General features: G+C 39.5%; 1 protein-coding gene across 1 annotated transcript; it reads right to left on the reverse strand.

The window, feature by feature from the left end:
• Positions 1–13,378: 13,378 nt before the first annotated feature.
• On the reverse strand, positions 13,379–22,117 carry ATP5F1A (ATP synthase F1 subunit alpha). Its single transcript, XM_058557035.1, has 12 exons — positions 22,012–22,117; positions 20,371–20,449; positions 18,979–19,148; positions 17,029–17,202; positions 16,773–16,939; positions 16,433–16,581; positions 15,924–16,075; positions 15,585–15,809; positions 14,779–14,886; positions 14,494–14,638; positions 13,742–13,892; positions 13,379–13,600 (listed from the first exon to the last, which is right to left on the reverse strand). The coding sequence occupies exons 1-12, from the start codon at positions 22,069–22,071 to the stop codon at positions 13,519–13,521; spliced, it is 1,662 nt and encodes a 553-aa protein (XP_058413018.1). The 5' UTR covers positions 22,072–22,117; the 3' UTR covers positions 13,379–13,518.
• Positions 22,118–23,028: the final 911 nt, after the last annotated feature.

Genomic DNA, 23,028 nt, shown 5'->3' on the forward strand with positions numbered 1-23,028 from the left:
TTTTGTTTTTGAGATATATGAGTTCTTTACATATTTTGGAAATCAATCTCTCGTCAGATACATGATTTGCAAATATTTTCTCCCAGTTGGTGGTCTGTCTTTTCGTTTTGTTCATCGTTTGCTTTGCCTTGCAGAAGCTCTTAGTATGATGTAGTTCTATTTGTTTATTTTTTCTTTTGTTTCCCTTGCCTGAGTAGACATGGTATTCAAAAATATGATGCTAAGACTGATGTCAAAGAGTGTACTGCCTGTATTCTCTTCTAAGAATTTTATGGTTTCAGGTCTTACATTCCAATCTTTAATCCATGTGGAGTTAATTTTTGTGTATGGTGTAAGATAATGGTATACTTTCATTCTCTTGCACATGGCTGTCCAGTTTTCCAAACACTATTTATTGAAGAGACTTTCCTTTCTCCGTTGTATGTTCTTGGCTCCTTCGTCAAAGATTAGCTGTCCATAGATGTGTGGGTTTATTTCTGGGCTTTCAATTCTATTCCATTGATCTGTGTGCATGTTTTTGTGCCAGTATCATGATGTTTTGATTACTATAGCTTTGTAGTATATTTTGAAGTCAGGTATTGTGATGCCTCCAGCTTTGTTCTTTTTTCTCAGGATTGCTTTTGCTATTTGGGGTCTTTTGTTGTTCCACATAAATTTTAGGATTCTTTGCTCTGTTTCTGTGAAGAATGTGATTGGGATTGCACTAAATCTGTAGATTGTTTTAGGTAATATGAAGATTTTTGTGTGTGTGTGAGGAAGATTAGCCCTGAACTAACAAGCGATGCCAATCCTCCTCTTTTTGCTGAGGAAGATTGGCCCTGGGCTAAGATCTGTGCCCATCTTCCTCTACTGTATATGGGATGCTGCCACAGCGTGGGTTGACAAGCGGTGCGTCGGTGCGCACCTGGGATCCAAACCTGCGAACCCCGGGCTACAGCAGCAGAGTACGCACACTTAACCGCCACGCCACCAGGCCGGCCCCATGAAGATTTTAACTATGTTTATTCGTCCAATCCATGTGCATGGAATATCTTTTCGTTTCATCTTTGATTTCTTTCAATAATGTGCTACACTTTTCAGTGTATAGGTCTTTCACCTCCTTGGTTAAATTTATCCCTAGATATTTTATTCTTTTTGTTGCAATTGTAAATAGGGTTGTATCCTTGACTTCTCTTTCTACTAGTTCATTATTAGTGTATAGAAATGCAACTGATTTTTGTAAGTTGATTTCATACTCTGCAACTTTGCTGTAGTTGTTAATTATTTCTAATACTTTTCTGGTGGATTCTTCAGGGTTTTCTATATATAGGATCATGTCATCTGAAAACAGCAAGAGTTTCACTTATTCCTTTCCAACATGAATACTTTTTATTTTTTTTTATTGCCTAATTGCTCTGGCCAAAACCTCTAGTACTATGTTGAAGAGGAGTGACAAGAGTGGGCACCCTTGTCTTGTTCCTGTTCTCAGTGGGATAGCTTCTAGTTTTTCACTGTTAAGTATGACGTTGGCTGTTGGTTTGTCACATATAGCCTTTATTATGTTGAGGTACTTTCCTTCTATACCCATTTTGTTGAGAGTCTTTATCATAAATGGATGTTAGATCTTGTCAAATGCTTTCTCTACATCTATTGAGATGATCGTGTGATTTTTATTCCTCATTTTGTTAATGTAGTGTATCACATTGATTGATTTGTGGATGTTGAACCATCCCTGCATCCCTGGTATAAATCACACTTGATCATGGTGTATGATCCTTTTAATGTATTGCCATATTCGGTTTGCCAAGATTTTGTTGAGGATTTTTGCCTCTATGTTCACCAGCAATATTGGCCTATAATTTTCCTTCTTTGTGTTGTCCTGGTCTGGTTTTAGTGTGAGGGTAATGTTGGCCTCACAGAATGAGTTAGGAAGTGTTTCGTCTTCTTCAATTTTTTGAAATAGTTTGAGGATAGGTATTAAATCTTTGAATGAATGGTGGAATTCTCCAGAGAAGCCATCTGGTCCTGGACTTGTGTTTTTTGGAATGTTTTTTATTACTGTTTTGATCTCTTTAGTTGTGATTTGTCTATTCAGATTCTCTATTTCTTTTTGATTCAGTTTTGTGAGGTTGTATGAGTTTAAGAATTTCTTCTAGGTTATCCAATTTGTTGGCATATAGTTTTTCACAGTATTCTCTTAAAATCCTTTGTATTTCTGTGGTATCCATTGTAATTTCTCCTCTTTCATTTCTAATTTTATTTATTTGGGCCTTCTCTCCTTTTTTCTTAATGATTCTTGCTAAGGGTTTGTCAATCGTGTTTATCTTCTCAAAGAATCAGCTCTTAGTTTCATTGATCCTTTCTACTGTTTTTTCGGTATATATTTCATTTATCTCTGCTCTAATTTTTACTATTTCTCTCCTTCTGCTGACTTTGGGCTTTGTTTGCTCTTCTTTTTCTAGTTCTGTTAGGTGTCGTTTAAGATTACTTATTGGAGATTTTTCTTGTTTTTTGCAGCGGGCCTGTATTGCTATGAATTTCCCTCTTAGAACTGCTTTTGCTGCACCCCATAAGAGTTGGTATGATGTATTTTCATTTTCATTTGTCTCCAGATATTTTTTTATTTCTCCTTTAATTTCTTCAATGATCCATTGGTTGTTCAGTAGCATATTGTTTAGTCTCCACATATTTGTGACTTTCCCAGCTTTTTTCTTGTAGTTGATTTCTAGTTTCATAGCATTATGGTCAGAAAAGATGCTTGATATGATTTCAATCTTCTTAAATTTATTGAGGCTTGCCTTGTTTCCCAACATATGGTCTATCTTTAAGAATGTTCCATATGCACTTGAAAAGAATGTGTATTCTGCTGTTTCTGGATGGAGTGTTCTGTATATATATCTGTTAAGTCCATCTGGTCCAGTTTTTCATTCAAGTCCACTATTTCCTTGTTGACTTTCTGTCTGGATTATCTATCCACTGATGTAAGTGGGGTGTTGAGGTCCCCTACTATGATTGTGTTGCTCTTAATTTCTCCCTTTAGGTCTGTTAATAGTTGCTTTACATACTTTAGTGTTCCTGTGTTAGGTGCATATATATTCATAAGTGTTATTTCCTCTTGGTGGAATGTCCCTTTTATCATTATATACTGCCCCTCTTTCTCTCTCATTGTCTTTTCTACCTGGAAGTCTGCTTTGTCTGATATAAGTTTGGCAACATCTGCTTTCTTTTGCTTGCCATTTGCTTGCAGTATCATCTTCCATCCCTTCACTCTGAGCTTGTGTTTTTCTTTAGACCCAAGATGTGTTTCTTGGAGGCAGCATATTGTTGGGTCTTGTTTTTTAATCCATCCAGCCACTCTGTGTCTTTTGATTGGATTTATATTTAGATTTGATTTGACTTATTTGATTTGACTATTTGATTGGGCTTATTTAGAGTGATTATTGATATATGATGGCTTAATACTGCCATTTTATCTCTTGTTTTCTGGTTGTCCTATATTTCCTTTGTTTCTCTTCCCTTGTATTTCTGACTGCCATTTCAGTTTGGTGTTTTTTCTCAGTTTTCTCTTTATTTATGATTTGTTTCTCTGCTCTGATTTTTTATATAGTGGTTCCCATGAGGTTTGTATAAAAGATCTCATAGATGAGATAGTCCATTTTCTGATAGCCTCTTATCACCATTGGCCTAAGCAGGTTCCATCCCTTTCCTCTTCCCTAAGTTATCGTTGTCACAAATTATTCTTTTATGTGTTGTGAGTTTGTGATTAAAATGAAGTGTTTATAGTTATTTTTGATGCTTTCCTTCCCTTTATCTTTTATGTTATAATTAAGTGTTTGCTAACCTGCTCTGAAAGAGAGCTGCAATTTTCTGATTCTGTCTATTTATCTCCTTGCTCAAGGCTTTGTAAACCTTTGCCTTTTTGTTTCAGGTATGAGGGCTTCCTTGGTCATTTCTTGTAAGAGAGGTCTAGTGGCAATGAACTCCCTCAGCTTTTGTTTATCTGGGAAAGTTTTTATTTCTCCATCATATCTGAAGGATAGTTTGACTGGATAGAATATTCTTGGCTGGAAGTTTTTGTCTTTCAGTATTTTGAATGTATCATGCCAATCTCTCCTAGCCTGTAAAGTTTCTTCTGAGAAATCTGCTTAAAGTCTGATAGGGGTTCCTTTGTAGATTATTCTCTTCTCCCTTGCTGCCCTTAATATTTTTTCTTTGTCATTGATTTTTGCCAGTTTTACTATTATACACCTTGGAAAAGGTCTTTTTGCATTGATGTAATTAGGAGTTCTGTTGGTTTCATGTACTTGTAAGTCTAGTTCCTTCTCCTGGTTTGGGAAGTTCTCAGCTATTATTCTTTGAATAAGCTCTGTGCTCCTTTCTCCCTCTCTTCTCCCTCTGGAATACTTATAATTCTTATGTTGCATTTCCTAATTGAGTCAGATATTTCTCAAAGAATTTCTTCATTTCTTTAAAGTCTTAGTTCTCTCTCCTCCATGTGAAGCATTTCTATATTTCTGTCCTCTAAATTACTAATCCTGTCCTCCATAACGTCAGCTCTGTTTTTTAAATTTTCCACATTGTGTTTTATCTCATTCATTGTGTTCTTCATCTACAGGATTTGTTTGGTTGTTTTTTGGAGTTTCAATCCCTTTGGTGAAGAATTCCTTCTACTCATTAATTTTATTCTTGAGTTAATTGAACTGTCTTTCTGAGTTTTCTTGTAACTCGTTGAATTTCTTTGTGACAACTATTTTGAATTCTCTGTCATTTAGAGTTTAAATTTCTGTTGAGTTCAGGATCGGTTTCTGGAGACTTGTCATTTTCCTTCTGCTCTGGTTATGTTAATGTATTTCTTCATGGTGTGTGATGAGGTGATCCTTTGCTGATGCATAGTGGTAGTATCAGGTTGCAGATTCCACCTGCCACCACTGGGGGGAGGACAACATGAGCTGTGTTTTCTGAACCCACATCTGCTCAAAGTTGTGCTGATAGGGCTCATCTGCATTTTCCCACTGGCCTCAGCCCCTTGGCAGGTCACACACCCACCCAAAGGCACTCTGGTATATATCCACTGCCTTGGGCAGGGACAGGCTGAACTGGAGTGCTAGGCGGGAGGTGAGGGGTGCTTTTTTTCGTATGTACTCAGGCCCACACTGCACACATGGGCAGTTCACCTGGGCTGCTGCACTTGGTGGGGGTGCCCACATGGTGGCTTACCCACACCACTCAGTGTGGAGTGTTCCCGCGGGCCAGGCTACAACTCTAAAAGCAAAAGCATTCGTGCACAGGCCTGCTTGCTCCCCTGCCTCCTCTTACAGTTGTGCAATGGCTGCTGTGTGAGGACCCACGACCTAGATCACTGCCACTGGGGAGGGAGAGGGGATCCGCTCACCTCCTCCCACTGCTTCCTCGGGATCCAGTATGCCCACCTTCAGATGTATGGCTGTGTGGATCTCTCAGATGTCCTATTGTGCTTTGTAAGGAATCCTCTGTTGATTAATCAATGTCTGTTTGGTTGTATCTTAGCAGGGGGAGACTAAGGGAACTGCTCACTCCACCATGATATTGACGTCACTCCTCTGCACATATCTTTTTGAATTATTGATTTCATGTTCTTTGGATACGTACCCAGTAGTAGAATAGCTGGATCATATTGTATTTCTATAAAATGCACCTATATTTTGACCCAACAATTCCATGTCAAAGAATTTACCCTCCAAATATATTCTCACATGTGCAAAGTGAAATATGTATATAGTTATTTCTAGCAGCATGATTATTCTAGCAAGATTCGAAACAACTAAATGTCCATCGATGAAGAACTACCTCAATATATTGTGTTATATCTGTACAATGAAATTATATTCAAGCATTAAAAAAATGAGGAAGCTTTTTATGTGTTGATATGGAACAATCACCAGATATATTATTAAGTAGAAAAAAACAAGATGTAAAACAAGCTGCCATTTGCTTGAGGAGAAAAAAGAATAAACACACACACATGTTTTAAATGGTTCCCTCTGAGGAAGGGATCAGGGCTGAGAGACAATTGGGAGGGAGACCTACTTTTTACTTCATGCCCTTTTGGACCTCAGAATTAGTACCATGTGAGTTTATTACAAAACCCAAAAAGTTAAAAAGAAAACTCTTCAATACCATTTCAATCTTTCGATAATTTCCCATCAAGTGAATATACCAATACTTTCTTAGCATTTCCCTAATGCTTTTGGAAATATTACTGTGATAAATACCTTTTATATAAATCTTTGTTAAAATTCCTCATAGCTTTAAAGTCCTTGAAATACATGCCAAATTGTTTCCAGAAAAGTTGTATCCGTCTATACTCTCAGCAGTGGAGGATGGGGAGGGCTTCCCCAGAGCGAATTAGGGATTTTTTCACTGAAATGGGATAAATGGATGGTGGGTGGCAAAAATAACAAATGCCCACTAAAATTACCACATTTCCTTTCATACTTTTAAAAACCTGATATCTACATCCCTCTTCCTCCTTCTCCTTCCCTCCACCAATCCAACCCCATACTGATCATCAGGTTACTCTTCTTAATCTTTCATCCTTAAAACACTGCTTTTGGGCCGGCCCGTGGCTTAGCGGTTAAGTGCACGTGCTCCGCTACTGGCGGCCCGGGTTCGGATCCTGGGCATGCACCGACGCACTGCTTCTCCAGCCATGCTGAGACCACGTCCCACATACAGCAACTAGAAGATGTGCAACTATGACATACAACTATCTACTGGGTCTTTGGGGGAAAAAAGGAGGATTGGTAGTGGATGTTAGCTAAGAGCTGGTCTTCCTCAGTAAAAAGAGGAAGATTAGCATGGATGTTAGCTCAGGGCAGATCTTCCTCACAAAAAAAAAAAAAAATTGTTTTCTTCATTGTCTCTCTCTCCTCACAAAGCCACCAACTTTCCCTATTGCCCCATCAGAATTAAGTCCTAAATGCCTCTGCCTGACTCTCAAGAGCTTCTTGAGTCTGGCCCTGCTCTGCCCTTTCCCATCTCATTCCCCAGCTTCCTACCCTTCCTCCACCCTAAGCCAGTCAGGCTCTCTTCTGTCCTTCCACCCCATCTTTGCTCGTGCTTTGCAGGCTACCTGGGTCACTCTTCCTCCTGCTCAACTTCCACTTCATCACGACTTTCCCACCTTCTCCAGCCCTGTATCTTCTCACTTCTCAAATTTCTAGAACTTGTCATCTTTATCACACAAACTGGCTGTTAATCATACATAACTTATATCCTTATGTTCTTCTTCTCTAATTTCTGTTCCTCTCGGATGTCTTACCTAAGCTGCAAAGCACTCAAGACAAGGGTGATATTTTCTCATGTACTGTCATAGATTAGACAATGATGGAGCCAGCCAGGGAATTCAATAAATTCCCTCTGATCAACAACAGCAGTACCAATTTTTATTTCAGTTCCCATAGTCTGATCCCCCCCTCCAGGAAGCAGGGGCAAACTTGGCATGGGTACCAGCCAAGTAGCTAAAGCCAGACAGGATCCCAGGACCAAGACCTGGCCAAGCAGAGGCCATGGTTCAAAAGCACCAGAGGGCAGGAGTAAGCTCTGTTATTAGGTCTGCCAAGCCAATGTCAAAAGCTGAGGCTGGATTTTGTCATTAAGTTTGAAGCTGAGTAGACTGAAGAATAAAGCAGAGCATCAGGACAGGCCAGGAATGGAATACAAGGGACAAACATGTAGAAGGAGGTTGAAACCCAAGGGCTAGCTGTGTGGCGGGTGAGGAGGTCTGCCCTGGATCAAAGCAAAGGTTAGGGTGGATACCATCAAGATTGGAATTTTCATGAAAAGATATATGCACCCCTATGGTCATTGCAGCATTATTCACAATAGCCAAGACTTGGAAACAACCTAAGCGCCCACTGGCAGATCAGTAGATAAAGAAGAGGTGGTATATAAATATAATGGAATACTATTCAGCCATTAAAAAAAAGATGAAATCTTGCCTTTTTCAATGACACAGATGTACCGTGAGGGTATTATGCTAAGCAAAATAAGTTAGAGAAAGCCAAACAGTGTATTTCACTCATATGTAGAAGATAAACACATAGTTAGAGAATAGATTGGTGGTTACCAGAGGGGAGGGGGGATGGAGGGAGGGCAAAAGAGGTATAGGACACATGTGTATGGTGATGGATGGCAACTAGACTTTGGGGAACATGATGCAGTCTATACAGAAGTCAAAATATAATGATGTACACCTGAAATTTATATAATGTTATAAAATGTTACCTCAATTAAAAAAAATTTTTCAAAAAGATTAGAATTTTCCTAAGTGAAAGTGAGGTAAGGACTCAAAGGATCCATTCCTGGTCAAAGTACTTTAAAGATGGGAACACTCTGAGATCTACCTTCACAGAAGACAATCTACTCTATGTGGGGGCTTTTTTTTTTTCCAGCAAAAGCCACCATTAAGAGAGTGAAAGGCAAGCCACAGAAAAGGAGAAAAAATTTATGATACATTTGTCCTACAAAGGACTCATATCCAGTAGATATATATAAGGAACTTGTAAAACTCAAAAAAAAAAAAAAAAAACCCCAGGAGGCAACATGATGAAGAAAAAAAAAAACAGCCATAGGGACTGTTCCTTGGGCTGGGGGCAGGAAATATACAAGCCTGGAGCATCTTGTAGCGCTAGAAAGCACACACACTCAACAACTGGGGGGTATATCAATATCAAGGGACACAGGAGCCAATTGAAAGAGCTCCCAATGGCCAAAGCTAGAACAATTTGAACAAAAGAAATATTGGCTTATAAATCAAAGTATATAATAACTGTGAGTCCATGCTGATATAAATAGGTGATTGAATACATAGAGAATATACAAATCTCTTGTGCAGAAATACTCCAATAATCTCTGTAGCTACTCTGCCTTCAAGAAGGTAGAGCATAATTCCCCACCTTTAAGTGGGAATTATGAATAGTGACTTCTAGGGAATACAGGGTGGAAGGGGGTGGGGGGAGAGTAACGTTATAGTGGAAAAGCCTGACAAACACTACCTCAGGCAGGTGATCAAGGTTAACATCAACAGTGATAATTCATCTTGACAGCATGTACCCTTGATACCATGTGATGAGGATGGCACTTGACCTGTGTGGTCTTCCACCCAAACACCCATAAGCCCAGTCTAATCTTGAGGAGAATATCAGACAAACTCAAGTTTTTCAGACATTCTAGAAAATACCTGATTAACACCCCTCAAAACTGTCAAGGTCATCACAAACAAGGGAAGTGTAAGAAACCATCACAGCCCAGAGGAGCCTAAGAAGGCATGAGGACTAATGTGGGATCCTGGATGGCATCTTGGAACAGAAAAGGGGCATTAGGTAAAACTAAGGAAATCCATGGGGGAAAAAACAAAACAAAACAACGAAAATCTGAATAAAGTATTGACTTCCGTCAACAATAATTGATATATTGATGAACCCATATTAATATATGGGTTCATTAGTTGTGACAATACACCATACTAATGTACTACCATGACCTGCCTCAGCCCAGGAAGGCATTCAGATCAGCTTCAGTTTACTGCCCAGAGTTATGCTGGGCCTGAGTTGATACCCTGACCAAATGAAAAAGGTTCATACAGAAACTTGCGGAAGCCCATTTTCTAAAAGACCTTTATGGTTAATAGGATTTGTTTTAACTGGCTAAATCCAGGACTCCTGCAGACCATGACTGAGGTCAATACTGCAGATTGGTCTCACTCTGCCTCAGAGTTCTACTGATGATAATTTTGTTTTGAAGATGTCTGTGCAGAGGAGTTAACATAGCAGGCCTGGGACTGCTAGCCTGAGAAAACCCTGCTTGCAAGGTTAGCCAATCAAGGGCTCCCTTGTCTGGGAATTTGACTGGTAAAGAGTTCCCAACATTGATATAACTTTCCTTAAATGGTAAGAGTGGCTCACTGTGCCTAAATGGTTTGTACAATGTGGCTTATACTGGAATTTTGGAAGATGTTAGGCAGAGGGTGCTCATGTGACCAGTCCCAATGGAAACCTTGGGCATTGAGTTTCTAATGAGCTTCCCTGGTAGAAAACACTTCATGTACACTGTCACCATTCGTTGCTGGAGGAATTAAGTGTGTCCTGTGTGACTCCACTGGGAGAGGACTCTTGAGAGCTGGTGCTTGGTTCCCTCCAGGCGTTAGTCCTTATTTTTGCATTACATTTCACAATCCATGGTCCATACTAATGAGACGGAAAGCTTCCCTGGAGAGAATTCCAGCTGGTAAATGTAGAAAGGAATTATAAAGTCACCACTCTACAACTCCCAATAACTATTTCAGGCAAGAATCAACAGATCCTAAAACCACTCAAAGTTCGTTGGGGAACAAGATATTCACATAATTAAAAAAAATAACTATTATAAAAGATGCTGGGGAGACAACTAGGGAAATTTTAATATGGACTGCATATTACTGAATCAATGTTAGTTTTCTCAGCTGTAATGATGGTGTTGTGGTTACACAGATGAATGTCTTTGTTCTTAGGACACAGATGCTGGAATTTTTTAGGCAAAATGTCAGAAGTGTCAGGATGCCTGCAACTTACTGTCAAGTGGTTCACCAGAAAAATGAATGAATAAATCAATCAAGCAAATGCATCAAAATATTAACAAGCGGTATATATTGATGAAGACTAAATGGGTGTTATTATACTATTCTTTCAACTTTTAGGTCTGAGTATTTTCATAATTAAAAAAGAAGTAACTAGTCTACCTCTTGCCAAAGGCCAATTCCTCCAGGAACTCTTCTCCAGTTCTGCCAATAGGTATGTATTTTTTAATCCAAATGGCACTTCATATTGCTCACTTACTGCATCTTACTTTTATTTCTGTACAGTAATTTCATAGTATTTACAGTCATTACAATAAATTTGCCTTTGTCCTCCATCTTTACCCCTAAGTAAGTTACTGAGAGGGTCCTTCTGTGTCTTACTTTGTATCCTCTTTAGTGCTCATCTCATGGTTGAAGTTGATAAATAGCTCAACTAAGTACTATTTAAAATATGCCTATCTTAATATTCTTACAATGGCAGATTATGACTTGAGACATTAGTGGCCTTCTGCAGAGCTAGAAAGACTTCACAATCAACAAACAGATTTTAAAAAGCGAATCTGAAAGCCATAATAACCTCAAATTTCAAAGGTCAAGTGCCTTATTCCTCTGATGTTCACCACTCTTCAATAAGCTGCACAAAAACATTTTATGACAACCATTTGGCTGCCACAAAGGAGGGCCATTAGGCAGAGTATTCAAGCCTGCCTCTTGGTAACAGCCAGGTACCTGTGAAAGCTCCCATCGCATTAGTCTCTGAGTAATTAATAAAAAAAACCATGTGAATCTCAGAATTTGTTTTTCCTGGGTCATTGCTGCAATAGAATGGGCTGGGCTCTGGCTTAGTAAAACCAGAGAAAGGGCCGTGTATCTTTAGGGGAACTTTTGACATCTTCCAGCACAATTCTTAACTTACATAAACAAATGCTTAAATGACTTAGTGAATTCACAGCTCGTGGACAGTAAACCAAAATCCAGATGACCACACTCCCATTCTTTTCATATGGCATATTTGCTTTTAGCATTGTTTGTCCTTCTCTCATTAGACAAATTCAACCAGACCTGTTTTAAAATATTCTATACAAAGATCCTACGAAAGCTCAGAAGTAGGTAAAAATAAGCATTTCAGCTTTCATCAGCTCATAAGTCATAAAAGCTGCATTTCTCTTCATCCCAAATCATAATCTGTTCATATTGTAATGATAAAAGAGAATTACGGTGGAGTGTATAGCGTATGAGCACGCACATGCAAAATTCTCACCATCCATTGCGTGAAATCAATAGATGACCCATATAACAGTCAAGAAATGGCAAATAATTACAATATGGAGGTGACAGAAGAAATAAATGCATAGAAATTAGTCGTTTTCAGGGCCCCGTGGCGTAGCGGTTAAGTGTGCGTGCTCTGCTGCTGGCAGCCCAGGTTCGGATCCTGGGCACACACTGACGCACTGCTTGTCAAGCCATGCTGTGGCAGGCATCCCACATAAAGTAGAGGAAGATGGGCATCTGGTTAGCCCAGGGCGAGTCTTCCTCAGCAAAAAGAGGATTGGCATGGATGTTAGCTCAGGGCTGATGTTCCTCCCACACACACACACAAAAAATGAGTCGCTTTTGGACAATAGGAGCAAGTTGGGGGTAGGCAAGCAAGGTATTGCCATTTTTCATAAATAGCCTTGTCTTTTCAATTCTTTAATATGCCTGTAACAATTTAAAAATGAATAGAGCCCAGAAAGATTCAGGCATGGGTGAAACTTAAATATGACACAGGTGTCATAGGAGGTTAAGTGAGGAGGTGCCATTTAATAAATGGAGCTGAAAAAACTGGATATGCATATGGAAAAGGAAAAAAATAGATTTCTGACCTTTACACAAAAATGTAACTCCAGATGGATTATGATGGTCTATCTTATATGTACTTGGCTAGCCAATGATATCCAGTTTTTGGCCAAACACCAGTCTAGATACTGCTGTGAAGGTATTTTTTAGATGTGATTAACACTTAAAAAATCAGTAGACTTTGAGTAAATCAGGTTACTCTCCATTACGTGGGTGGGTCTCATCCAGCTGAAGGCCTTAAGAGACAAACCTGAGGTCCACTAAGGAATTCCGCCTCCAGATGCAACTCTTCCCTGGAACACCAACCTGCCCATCTACTCTTTCGAACTTGCCAGCCCCTACAATCTCTCTGTACACATCCTATTTGTTTCTATTTCTTGAGAACTGTGATATGTGGATTAAGCTCTTATATGACAAAAACAAATCTTCAAAACTGTTAGTAGAAAATATAGTTATCTTCGTGATTGTAAAGATTTCCTAAATAAGACCAAAATACTAACCATAAAAACTAACTCAATTACACTATAATTAAGAACTGCTGCTTATAAAAGGTAAAACCAACAAACTACACAATGAGAAGATGTTGACAGGTGTTCATAATTCTATTCTTTCTGATATCTTTCTCAATTTTTGTCCTAATCTTTCATACTTCACTTAGCATTTTTTTCATTTCCTTGAGAATTTTAGTTGTCTTATTCTTTTTTTACTATAGTACCGCTTTATGCAGATTAGTCTTCTGGGCAGACAAGGCAGTCAGGCTCTTCAACATCATCAAATGTGAACTTTGCCACATATATCCAGTTGATGAATTTAATCCATCACAAAGCACTCTAAATCTTGCAAAGAGCTCAGCCTTGAATTATCTAGGCCTGCTGACTGTAATATTCAAGTAAAATAAGCTAAGTATGTTTACCAATTCCTCTAAGTAATCTCAGTTCTTTTAGAGAATCATTCAAACTACAGAAATCCACCAAGCAAAATGGAACTTTATTTTTAACATGATTTCTGTACATCTGGAGTATGAGTAATCCTTTCACAAATGGAACTGATTACTAGAAGAAACAACGACAAAACCAAACTGGTATTTGATGTGAATCCATAGGAGTTTAAGCTTCAAATCCAGCCAAGAAGTTTGTTACAACCTCTTTTAGCTTTGCATCTGTCTGTTCCGAGATCTTTCCATCAGTCCTATTTTGAAATAAAAGTAGATCATCAGTTCTGACCTGGACAAAAATTCAATGACTAGCCTAATTACAGAATTCAAAAGAATTTTAACAAGACTTTACATCTTAAAACTTACAAAAAAGAGGCTATCAATTGTGTTCATACCTGATAGTACCCAACAGGGCTTGGTGTTGGCTGATAACATGTGCCAAGAAGGCATTCTCAAACTTAGTGATCTTGCTGGGCTCCAGTTTATCAAGATACCCCCTTACACCGGCATAGATAACAGCCACTTGTTCTTCAATAGCCATGGGAGCTGGAAAGAAACAAAAGAATGCCAACTGAATGCCATGTGTCAGAGAAACTTACTTTTTCCTCCAGTTATCAACATGTCTCTACATATCACCTACTCTCACTTAGTGAGAAACTCCACATTAATGCTCCTTTCCACCTCCCTCTCCAGGACACAGTTTTATTCCCTTATATTTGCAAGCCTTGAAGTTTAACCTTTGGAGATAGTCTATAAGCAGTTTATCATCTGGCAGTGTTTATATTGTTTTGGGTATAAATAATCTGCTGAAATTTTATAGCAAGATAAATACATACTAACATTCCTTTAAATCTGCTGAATTCCACTCATACAGCCAAGAAGGCGGGATATCTACTAGGTCTTAATTACCAAAAGAAAGGTATTAAGTACACTTAATAAGTAAGTTTTCCTGGTTATTAAATTTATAGGATTTACACGCAAATGATGATAAGGACTATACTTTAAGTAAAATACACACTACTCGCATTCAAAAGGCAGTACTTTTAAAGAAAGACAACAGCATGTATTTTGGCTTGTAGGGAGCTATGTGACATTCCCAGGCCCTAACACACAGTAGGAACACGACCAAATGAAGAGAGCAACTCACCATACTGTCCTTGCTTCAGCAACTCAGTCAGACGCACCCCGCGGCTCAAGAGTTGTTGAGTGGCAGCATCGAGGTCAGAACCGAACTGAGCAAAAGCAGCAACCTCACGATACTGAGCCAATTCCAGCTTCATGGTACCTGCCACCTGCAATACAGAAATGGTTAACTCACACAATACAAAAATACTTAATGACACAGAGCACTAAACAAATACACTTTGATTTTAACCTAATGATACCCCTTCTCCCTGACCCCTTCTCCCTGACAAAGTGATGCAAAAATTACCTGCTTCATGGCCCTGGTTTGGGCAGCAGATCCGACACGAGACACAGACAAACCAACATTAATGGCAGGGCGGATACCTTTGTAAAACAATTCTGTTTCCAAGAAGATCTACAACGTAAGGAGAAGACACATGCTAGCAATCAACTATTTTCAAGATTAAGTCACTGTGCCAAAAAACTGAAGCCCAAAATCTCTGAGAAAGAATGCTAAGTTTCTTTCTTATGGTAAAGAGCCCCTAAATCTTTCACAACCCAAATAAACCTACATCTTCTATTGCTGAGATTAGGAGATGTGCATGAGACAAGAAAAACAAGTAACATATTTGTATCAAAATATATACAGGTGAAGTGATATGATCGCTGGGATTTACTTCAAAATGATCTAGGGGAGAAAACAGTAGTGGGTACAAATGAAGAATGAAGTACAGTCACGAGTTGCTTATGAAGGGAATACGTTCCGAGAAATGCGTCGTTAGGCAATCTCGTCACTGTGCCAACATCCTAGAGTGTATACAAACCTAGACAGTATAGCCTACTAGGCTCTACGGGACTAATCTTATGGGACCACACTCGTGGTCCGTTGCTGACCAAAACATTGTTAAACAGTGCGTGACTGTACACCATACCATGAACTGATAAGCAAGTGAGATATGTGGGGTTTCATTATACTATTTTTCTTACAGTTGAAATTTTCCATAATAAAAAGTAGAAAGCATTTAACAAATCAGTTCATAACCACTAGTCTCAATCAATGCCTTGGAATCACCCAAAGCTTTTACACTTACTTTATAATCATAAAAATAATACCTGTCCATCAGTGATAGAAATGACATTCGTTGGAATGTAAGCAGATACGTCACCAGCCTGTGTTTCTATGACTGGTAAAGCAGTCAAGGAGCCACCACCAAAAGCATCATTCATTTTGGCTGCTCTCTCTAGCAGACGGGAGTGCAGGTAGAACACATCACCAGGATAGGCCTCACGACCAGGCGGTCGGCGGAGCAGCAGGGACATCTGACGATAAGCAACAGCCTACAGTACAGAAAAGGGTTGTGTGAAGTTCACCTATTAGGCAGTAGCTACATTTGTCAACTTTCATTGTGGTGCAAACACACAAACAGATTCTAAAAATACATTTCCTTTGACCTGTTTGGATAAGTCGTCGTAGATGATCAAAGCATGTTTGCCATTATCCCTAAAATATTCTCCCATAGAACAGCCAGAATAAGGAGCCAGGTACTGAAGTGGGGCAGCATCAGAAGCAGTGGCTGAAACCACAATGGTGTACTTCATGGCATCTGAGAAGAAAATAAATTTTAAGTTTTACAAGGTTATCAATATTGTGATTTTAAATTAGGAGCTACTATAACAAAAATTATCTAAGTCCTTTATTACTAAGTGATTTACCATTAACATTAACCAGAGTCAAACAGTTTCTACTCTAAAAACTGACAAAACTCTAAAAATTACTATTGTTTTACTCTAGTTTTTTACTTATTACTTTTGTTTTGTTTTACTTATTGATTTTTATATTAGTAGCAAGTTCAGTTCATTAGGGAGTAATTAAAATCAGCCTTCATTAAGGAGAAGTTATCCTAAGATTAGCAGCAATAGGACTCCCAGTTAACAGCAATGGGACTAAAGTTTGTTAATACCTGCATCTGTCAGTCTCTTCACCAACTGGGCAACAGTGGATCTCTTCTGACCAATAGCAACGTAGATACAGTATAGCTTCTTCTTTTCATCAGTTCCATCATTGAAACGTTTCTGGTTGATGATTGTGTCAATAGCAATTGATGTTTTGCTTTAAAAAGAGTAAGTAAACATAAATCTTACTTAACACTTCAAAGCATTTCCCACACTAGTACTAATCCTCACATCACATTCTATTCTCTTCCCATTATTTCCAAAGCATTTACCATTCCATACCTAAGAAATAATCTTTCCATAGAATAAATTTTAGTTAGAACTTTTAACAAGCTATTGAGTCTTTACCCAGTCTGTCGGTCACCAATAATCAGCTCACGCTGACCACGACCAATCGGCACCAAGCTATCCACAGCCTTAATGCCAGTCTGCATTGGTTCGCGCACAGAGATTCGAGGAATGATCCCAGGGGCTTTCAGGCCAACTCGCCTTCGGGTCTTGGAACCAATTGGACCCTGTTGGACAATAAAAAAAGAACCCCCAGAACAATCAGTTTTGATGTCCGTTAGAAGCTACAACCACATCTAATAAATGTTAAACCTACCTTTCCATCAATGGCATTACCAAGGGCATCTACTACACGACCCAACAGCTCCTCGCCAACTGGAACATCCACAATGGCTCCTGTTCTCTTGACAATATCTCCTTCTTTAATTAGTTTATCATTTCCAAACACGACAACACCAACATTGTCAGGTTCCAAGTTCAGAGACATACCCTATACAAAAGACACAAGTGAACACCCACGAAACTTGAGTGGCACTTCGTCCCGTGTACCAACACCACATGATACGAAAATAGCTACGGAAAAAAATTCTATTGTCCTTTAGATCTGGTTTACTCGAGTACTTTTCCAACACCAACTAACCTTCTTTGGTTAAGACTTTTAAAATAGCAACACGTTCCCTTGAATAACCTTAGGATAGCATTATGATAAGCGTAACATGCTCCTTATCACATCCTCAAAGAAGTAAAAGAAGCAAACAAATTGAAAAGATTAAGCTTTTTCCACTGCATTTTCTTTGACTCTGGCTTTTGAACTAGGTGATCAGTATAAAATAAAGTGATCAAGGTCAACAGGAAATTTTAAAACACACTTGATTCATGTCTTTTTATCTGTGAGCAACTCTATAAACAGTTTCAAAAATTAACTCTGAACCTGTACTCATCAGGTTAACAGAAAGTGAAATTTAAAGCTATTCAATCAAGAACAAATTCTCATAATATAACAGCACTGGGTCATCGCTCATCATTACAATCTTGTTTCAAAATGGTAAGATTTTAGGTCCCTAAATCATGACTAAAGCAAAAAGCCTATTCCAGGAACCAAGTCTGGTCAGTAACGAAAGCTCTAGAGAAGTACTTAGAATAAACACAGAGGAATATCATGGAGTTATCACTGCAGGTACAAAATCTTTAGTCTAAATCTCTCATGTTTAATAGTCACTAACCACACACGGCTATTTAAAATTTAAATTAATAAATGCCATGTTACCAAAGTCAGAGAAACTTACTTTTGCCACCAATTATTAACGTCTCTACTTATCACCTACTCTCACTTTCTCAGTGAGAAAAACTCCACAGTTTACACACTCAATAGCCCATATGTATAGTAGCTACTGTATTTAACCAGCACACAGAACATTTCCATCACTGCAGAAAGTTCTATTGAGCGATACTAGTCCAGACTACTGGATCTTAAAAGCTAAAAGGAAACTGAGTTCATCTATTTCAGCCTCATCTTTCAAAGATATTTAAGGTATATACACTGAAGATAAGAGAGGTTAAATTCTCAGCCAAGGTCTTATAGCACTAACAAAACTTTTGGCTCTATAATTAGTCTTCCACATCAAAAGGCTCTTTTTCCATACTGGACACTAAGACTATCTTTTCTCCTATCTGTGTGCTTACTAGATAATCTACTGCCCTTGGTCCACTTGGATACCATTCTCTGCTTTCCTTAGAGAACCCATGACCCCTATAACTTTTACTTCTCATCCCACTGGCCAACTAGGCTAAACCTAATAGCAAGAAGTAAACTTGTATCATCAGAGAGCTTCTGATAGCTACACCACTAACTCACCTCTAAATGATAATAGGTCTACTCTTACAAATACGTAGTCAATGAGCTTCAACTTTCCAACAAAAATAAATTTAATTGAAGTTATCACACGCTTTTGTATGAGAGGATCTTAACAGCTACAAAGAACAGACAACTTCTTAGAATTTGGGTGAAGTTTATTCAATTTTGTAATTCGGTGCTAGTGGCTACAACTTAGTGTAAATCAGTCCCCAGGGTAAAAAACTTGGTTAACCAAAACCCTTCTGTTTATTCTTTTCACACCCCATAATAATGACAAAAATGAAGTCAAAAAACACTAAAGCAGATTGAGATTTAAACTTAAAAAAAAAACTGACAGAATCTCTGAATTATCAAATGAATAACCAAAAAGACACTAATGCTAAAACATCAAAATCTCACTGTATAATTTACCTTTAAACCTGAAGAAAACTCTACCATTTCTTCTGCTTGAACATTTCTCAGTCCATGTACACGGGCAATACCGTCACCAATACTTAAGACGCGCCCAGTCTCTTCAAGGTCAACAGAGGTATCAGCTCCAAGAATACGCTCTTCAAGAATAGAGGACATCTCAGCAGCGCCTATTGAGAGAGGACAATTCCATTAGCAAAATAACCTGGTCCCAAGATCTTTTCAAAATCCATTTCCCCAACAACAGAAAACCTATAGTTCTGTGATCACAATAATCAAATTACACTCTAAACTGTAACATACATGATTCTATTCAAAAAGGCTTGATACTTATCAATATGAAAATGAATCCAAGTGACTGAAAAACTTCACAAAACAAATGAAAACCAGATAAGAAGCTAATAAAACTAAACAATACCCTTAAAATAAATGTTTTCTATCTTTGAATTCTTTTTTAATAATTTTATTTATTTATTTATTTATTTTTCCCCCAAAGCCCCAGTAGATAGTTGTATGTCATAGCTGCACATCCTTCTAGTTGCTGTATATGGGACGCGGCCTCAGCATGGCCGGAGAAGCCGTGTGTCGGTGCGCGCCCAGGATCCGAACCCGGGCAGCCAGCATCGTAGCACAAGCACTTAACCGCTAAGCCACAGGGCCGGCCCTATCTTTGAATTCTTTGGTTTAATTCCTAAGGAATCTGTATCTACGTTGAAACCCGAATTTTTAGCTCAATTCTATAAAGAGCATATTTTTAAAGTGAAGTCTATTTTAAAAAGCAACTGTTAACAGTGTTAAGTATCTTTCCCTCTAAAGGTCTGCAGGCACAATTCCTGATTTTAGCACAGGAGAGATACATATCTTTATTCCAAAATACCTAATACACATCTCAAAAGAAATTCCCACCCTACACTATCTTCCTATGCTCACCTCCCTATTTGTTTATCGCATTTGCCATTTACAAATTCAGACTGCAAGGTGTAAGTTAGCAGCGATTGCCTTTGAAAAACACAGAGGTAAAAACTACTTTTTTTTAATGTGTTTTAGGAGGGGGAAAAAAAGAAATCTTTCATAGATCAGAAATGATGCCCACCATCTGACATGTGTACTTTGTTTCCACCCCAGGGACATTATCAGAAAAAAAAAGCTGTACTAACATTGAAGGAGAAATATATAACTATGGTTCATTTCACTAGAATAAGAACACCTACCAAGACAGGGCTAAAGGGCACCTTACTGGTTAAGAATCTGAGATTCCGTAGTAACTAAAATTGAGAGAAAAAATTAAATGAAAAAAAAAACAAAACCCATAACAATTATGGAACCTATGTAACTTATTTTTCCATTTAAAGACAAGGTAGTAAGTGTGATGCAGACACAGAAATGACTTACCAGTCTTCTGAAGACGAGTGTTAGAAGCGTGGAGGTTCCTTGCAGCAATGAAGGATGATCCCAAAGCATTTTTGGAGACCTAGTGCAAGAATATTTTTAAAAATCTGATTTTTCAAAAAGCCTTTATAAAACTGGCAAGCTTAAATACAGCTTTGGTTTGATCACATTATCAGCGAAAATGTCAATTATTCAAAATATTCTGCTTAAAAGTGGAAGACTTAATCACATGAGAAAGCATCAACATATGTGAAAATCTGTTACACAGTTCCTGGGACACTGTAAGTACCCTATAAAAACTATTTTAAAAAGCGACCATTAAAGAGTATCTTTCCCTTCAAGGGCATCAGGTACTATAATTTTAACTTCAGATATTTTTAAATTGAGTTGTGGAAATTCTCAGTAAGATAAACTGCTTCCTAAAAGAAACATATCTCAATAAATTTCCTATTTTACTTAAAAAATACAAAACAAAACAAGCAAACAAAAATTGTAAATGTTAAGAGTTTGATTAGAACCTAAGAAGTATGGCATATGCACTTTTTTTTTTTTTTGGTACTTTCTTCAACAAAGCTGGCAGCAATCTGAACCCTTCCTTCTCCTTCAAGTTGTAATGCTGTGACTGGTCACTGCTCATTCTGAAGCTACAACCTTCTATAGGACTTGGATGAAAGTCATTAAAAATGCTTTTTACTAACAGAAATCCAAGATGCTACCAGCGGCTGTGAGCTGAGTATAATGGCCGGTACGTTTATTTCACCTTTCAAATTGATGTTACTTTTAAGATGAAAAAATAAGTAAATGTAAAAGCGTTTACATAGGACTTAAGGGTTATGCTCTCAACTTCAAGGAAGATAAATAATGAAGGGCATTACCCTTTACAAGTATTTTCTGACCTATGTTCTATATTCTACTTGAGTTCTCAATCACTGTCTTGAACGATTCCTCGAGGACGAAATCATGAAAAATGTCCAAGTACCACAAAGCAAAGTCTTCTTTCTGTCAGACTGAGAACAATTTAGAAGCCAGCTTCACTGCTGTCACGGTCTCGGCCACGTGAAATGCGTTATTTGCACAACCGTTTCAGCATTCAGCATTGAGAGATCGCCTACTGCCGTAGTCAGAAAACCACCTTCATTCATCGCTTGCCTCCGAACCGACCTCCGGGCAGAGGAGAACTCCCGGGGCCGCTGACCTTCACACAATGTCAGCCTTCCCTAGCTCGCTTCAACAACCGCTGACGACAGGGCTTTGACCTTCAGCGAGACTGTCCCGGAGAACCAGCGGGGCCGAGCCTCGCCGTTTCGGAGCAGGCCTCGGAGAGCTGGCGCCTAAGCGCTGACCTTCACCCGAGGTCCCTCTCAGGCCGCCCCGAGGGAGACGGGAATCCTCCTGAGGCCCCATCTCTAGACAGCATCGCGGTCACTGTCTCCCCTGCACCACTCTGCAGCAGCCCGTTCGGGGGACGAGCAAAACGGCCCTTCCACCGCCCGCCCTGCCCTGCCGAACAGCCAGGGGTGCAAGATGGCGGCGCCCGCCACAGCCCCTCACCCTCCCTGCAGAAAGAGCTCCGATCCAGCGCACCACCCACCCTCCCGCCGCCGCAGCCAGCCCACCTCCCGCCCGCCGCTCCCCCGCGCTCACCAGCCCGGCCCGCCGAGGGAGGGCACGGGCCACGGCCGCGGCGACGCGCACGGACAGCATCTTTGCAACTTCTTCCCCGGTGGCTCCTCCTCAGCCGCAGCCTCCGGACTGACTGGGACAAAATGGCCGAGCGGCAAGGAAGGTCAAGGCGGCCGGCCCATGTGACCCGGAAGTACCGCCCCTCGCTTTCACCTCCGGACGCGAATCGGCCTTTTGCAGGGGGGAGTGAGTAGCTTTTTTTATGTATTATTTTTACATTAAACCTCAAAATGAGTGATTAGATCTTTCCCAGCTTTGGGGCAGGCATTCGTTACACATTTATTTTGGTCTTTTGAGTCGACCTTGTGGTTGCCCGGGGCGACCACGTGAGTAGCGGAACCCGCTAAGAAGCAGCGCCCAGGTCCCATCCGGGGTATGAGATGATGCTGGCGTCACCCATCCGGGGGCGCGGCAGGCTACACGGTGACGGGGAATTGATAGTGTCGGGTCCGAGACTACAGCTGTTAAAACTTGGTGCTGTAGCAACAGTCAACAGTTATCCTCCCGGGCGGGTCGTACGCAGGACGTTTCCTGCCGCGCTGGTTAATCCGCAGATCGCTGGCCTACCCCAGACCCTCTGAGTCGAAAATTTGGGGCAATGTGAATTTTTGACAAGCATCCACACCGTTCTAGGTGATGCGTTATGCACTCAAGTTGGAGAATCGCAGGTTTTTTTTTTTAGATTAGATCCAAAAGAATCCTGTCTGCGAATTAGAGCCAATTGTTTAAAAATTGTAACAAGCACAAGGAGTTCGAGTAGCGTGGTTGCCGATCCTACTGAGAAGAAGGGTCTGGAATCAGCAGTCTCACTCTAGACTGGACTAGGGCTCAAGTTTTCCTCTACAAGCAACTATTTTCACGACAGTAGGGACTCTACTCTTCATTTGGAGTAAAACGGAAATGATGACAATAACTTTCTATACCTACCCAATAAGATTGGGGCCGGTCTTTTTTTTCCCCACAGAATTTTTGTGGTAC

Source organism: Diceros bicornis, chromosome 16 (genome assembly GCF_020826845.1).
Source record: "Diceros bicornis minor isolate mBicDic1 chromosome 16, mDicBic1.mat.cur, whole genome shotgun sequence".
In the NCBI taxonomy this organism is placed as follows: domain Eukaryota; kingdom Metazoa; phylum Chordata; class Mammalia; order Perissodactyla; family Rhinocerotidae; genus Diceros; species Diceros bicornis.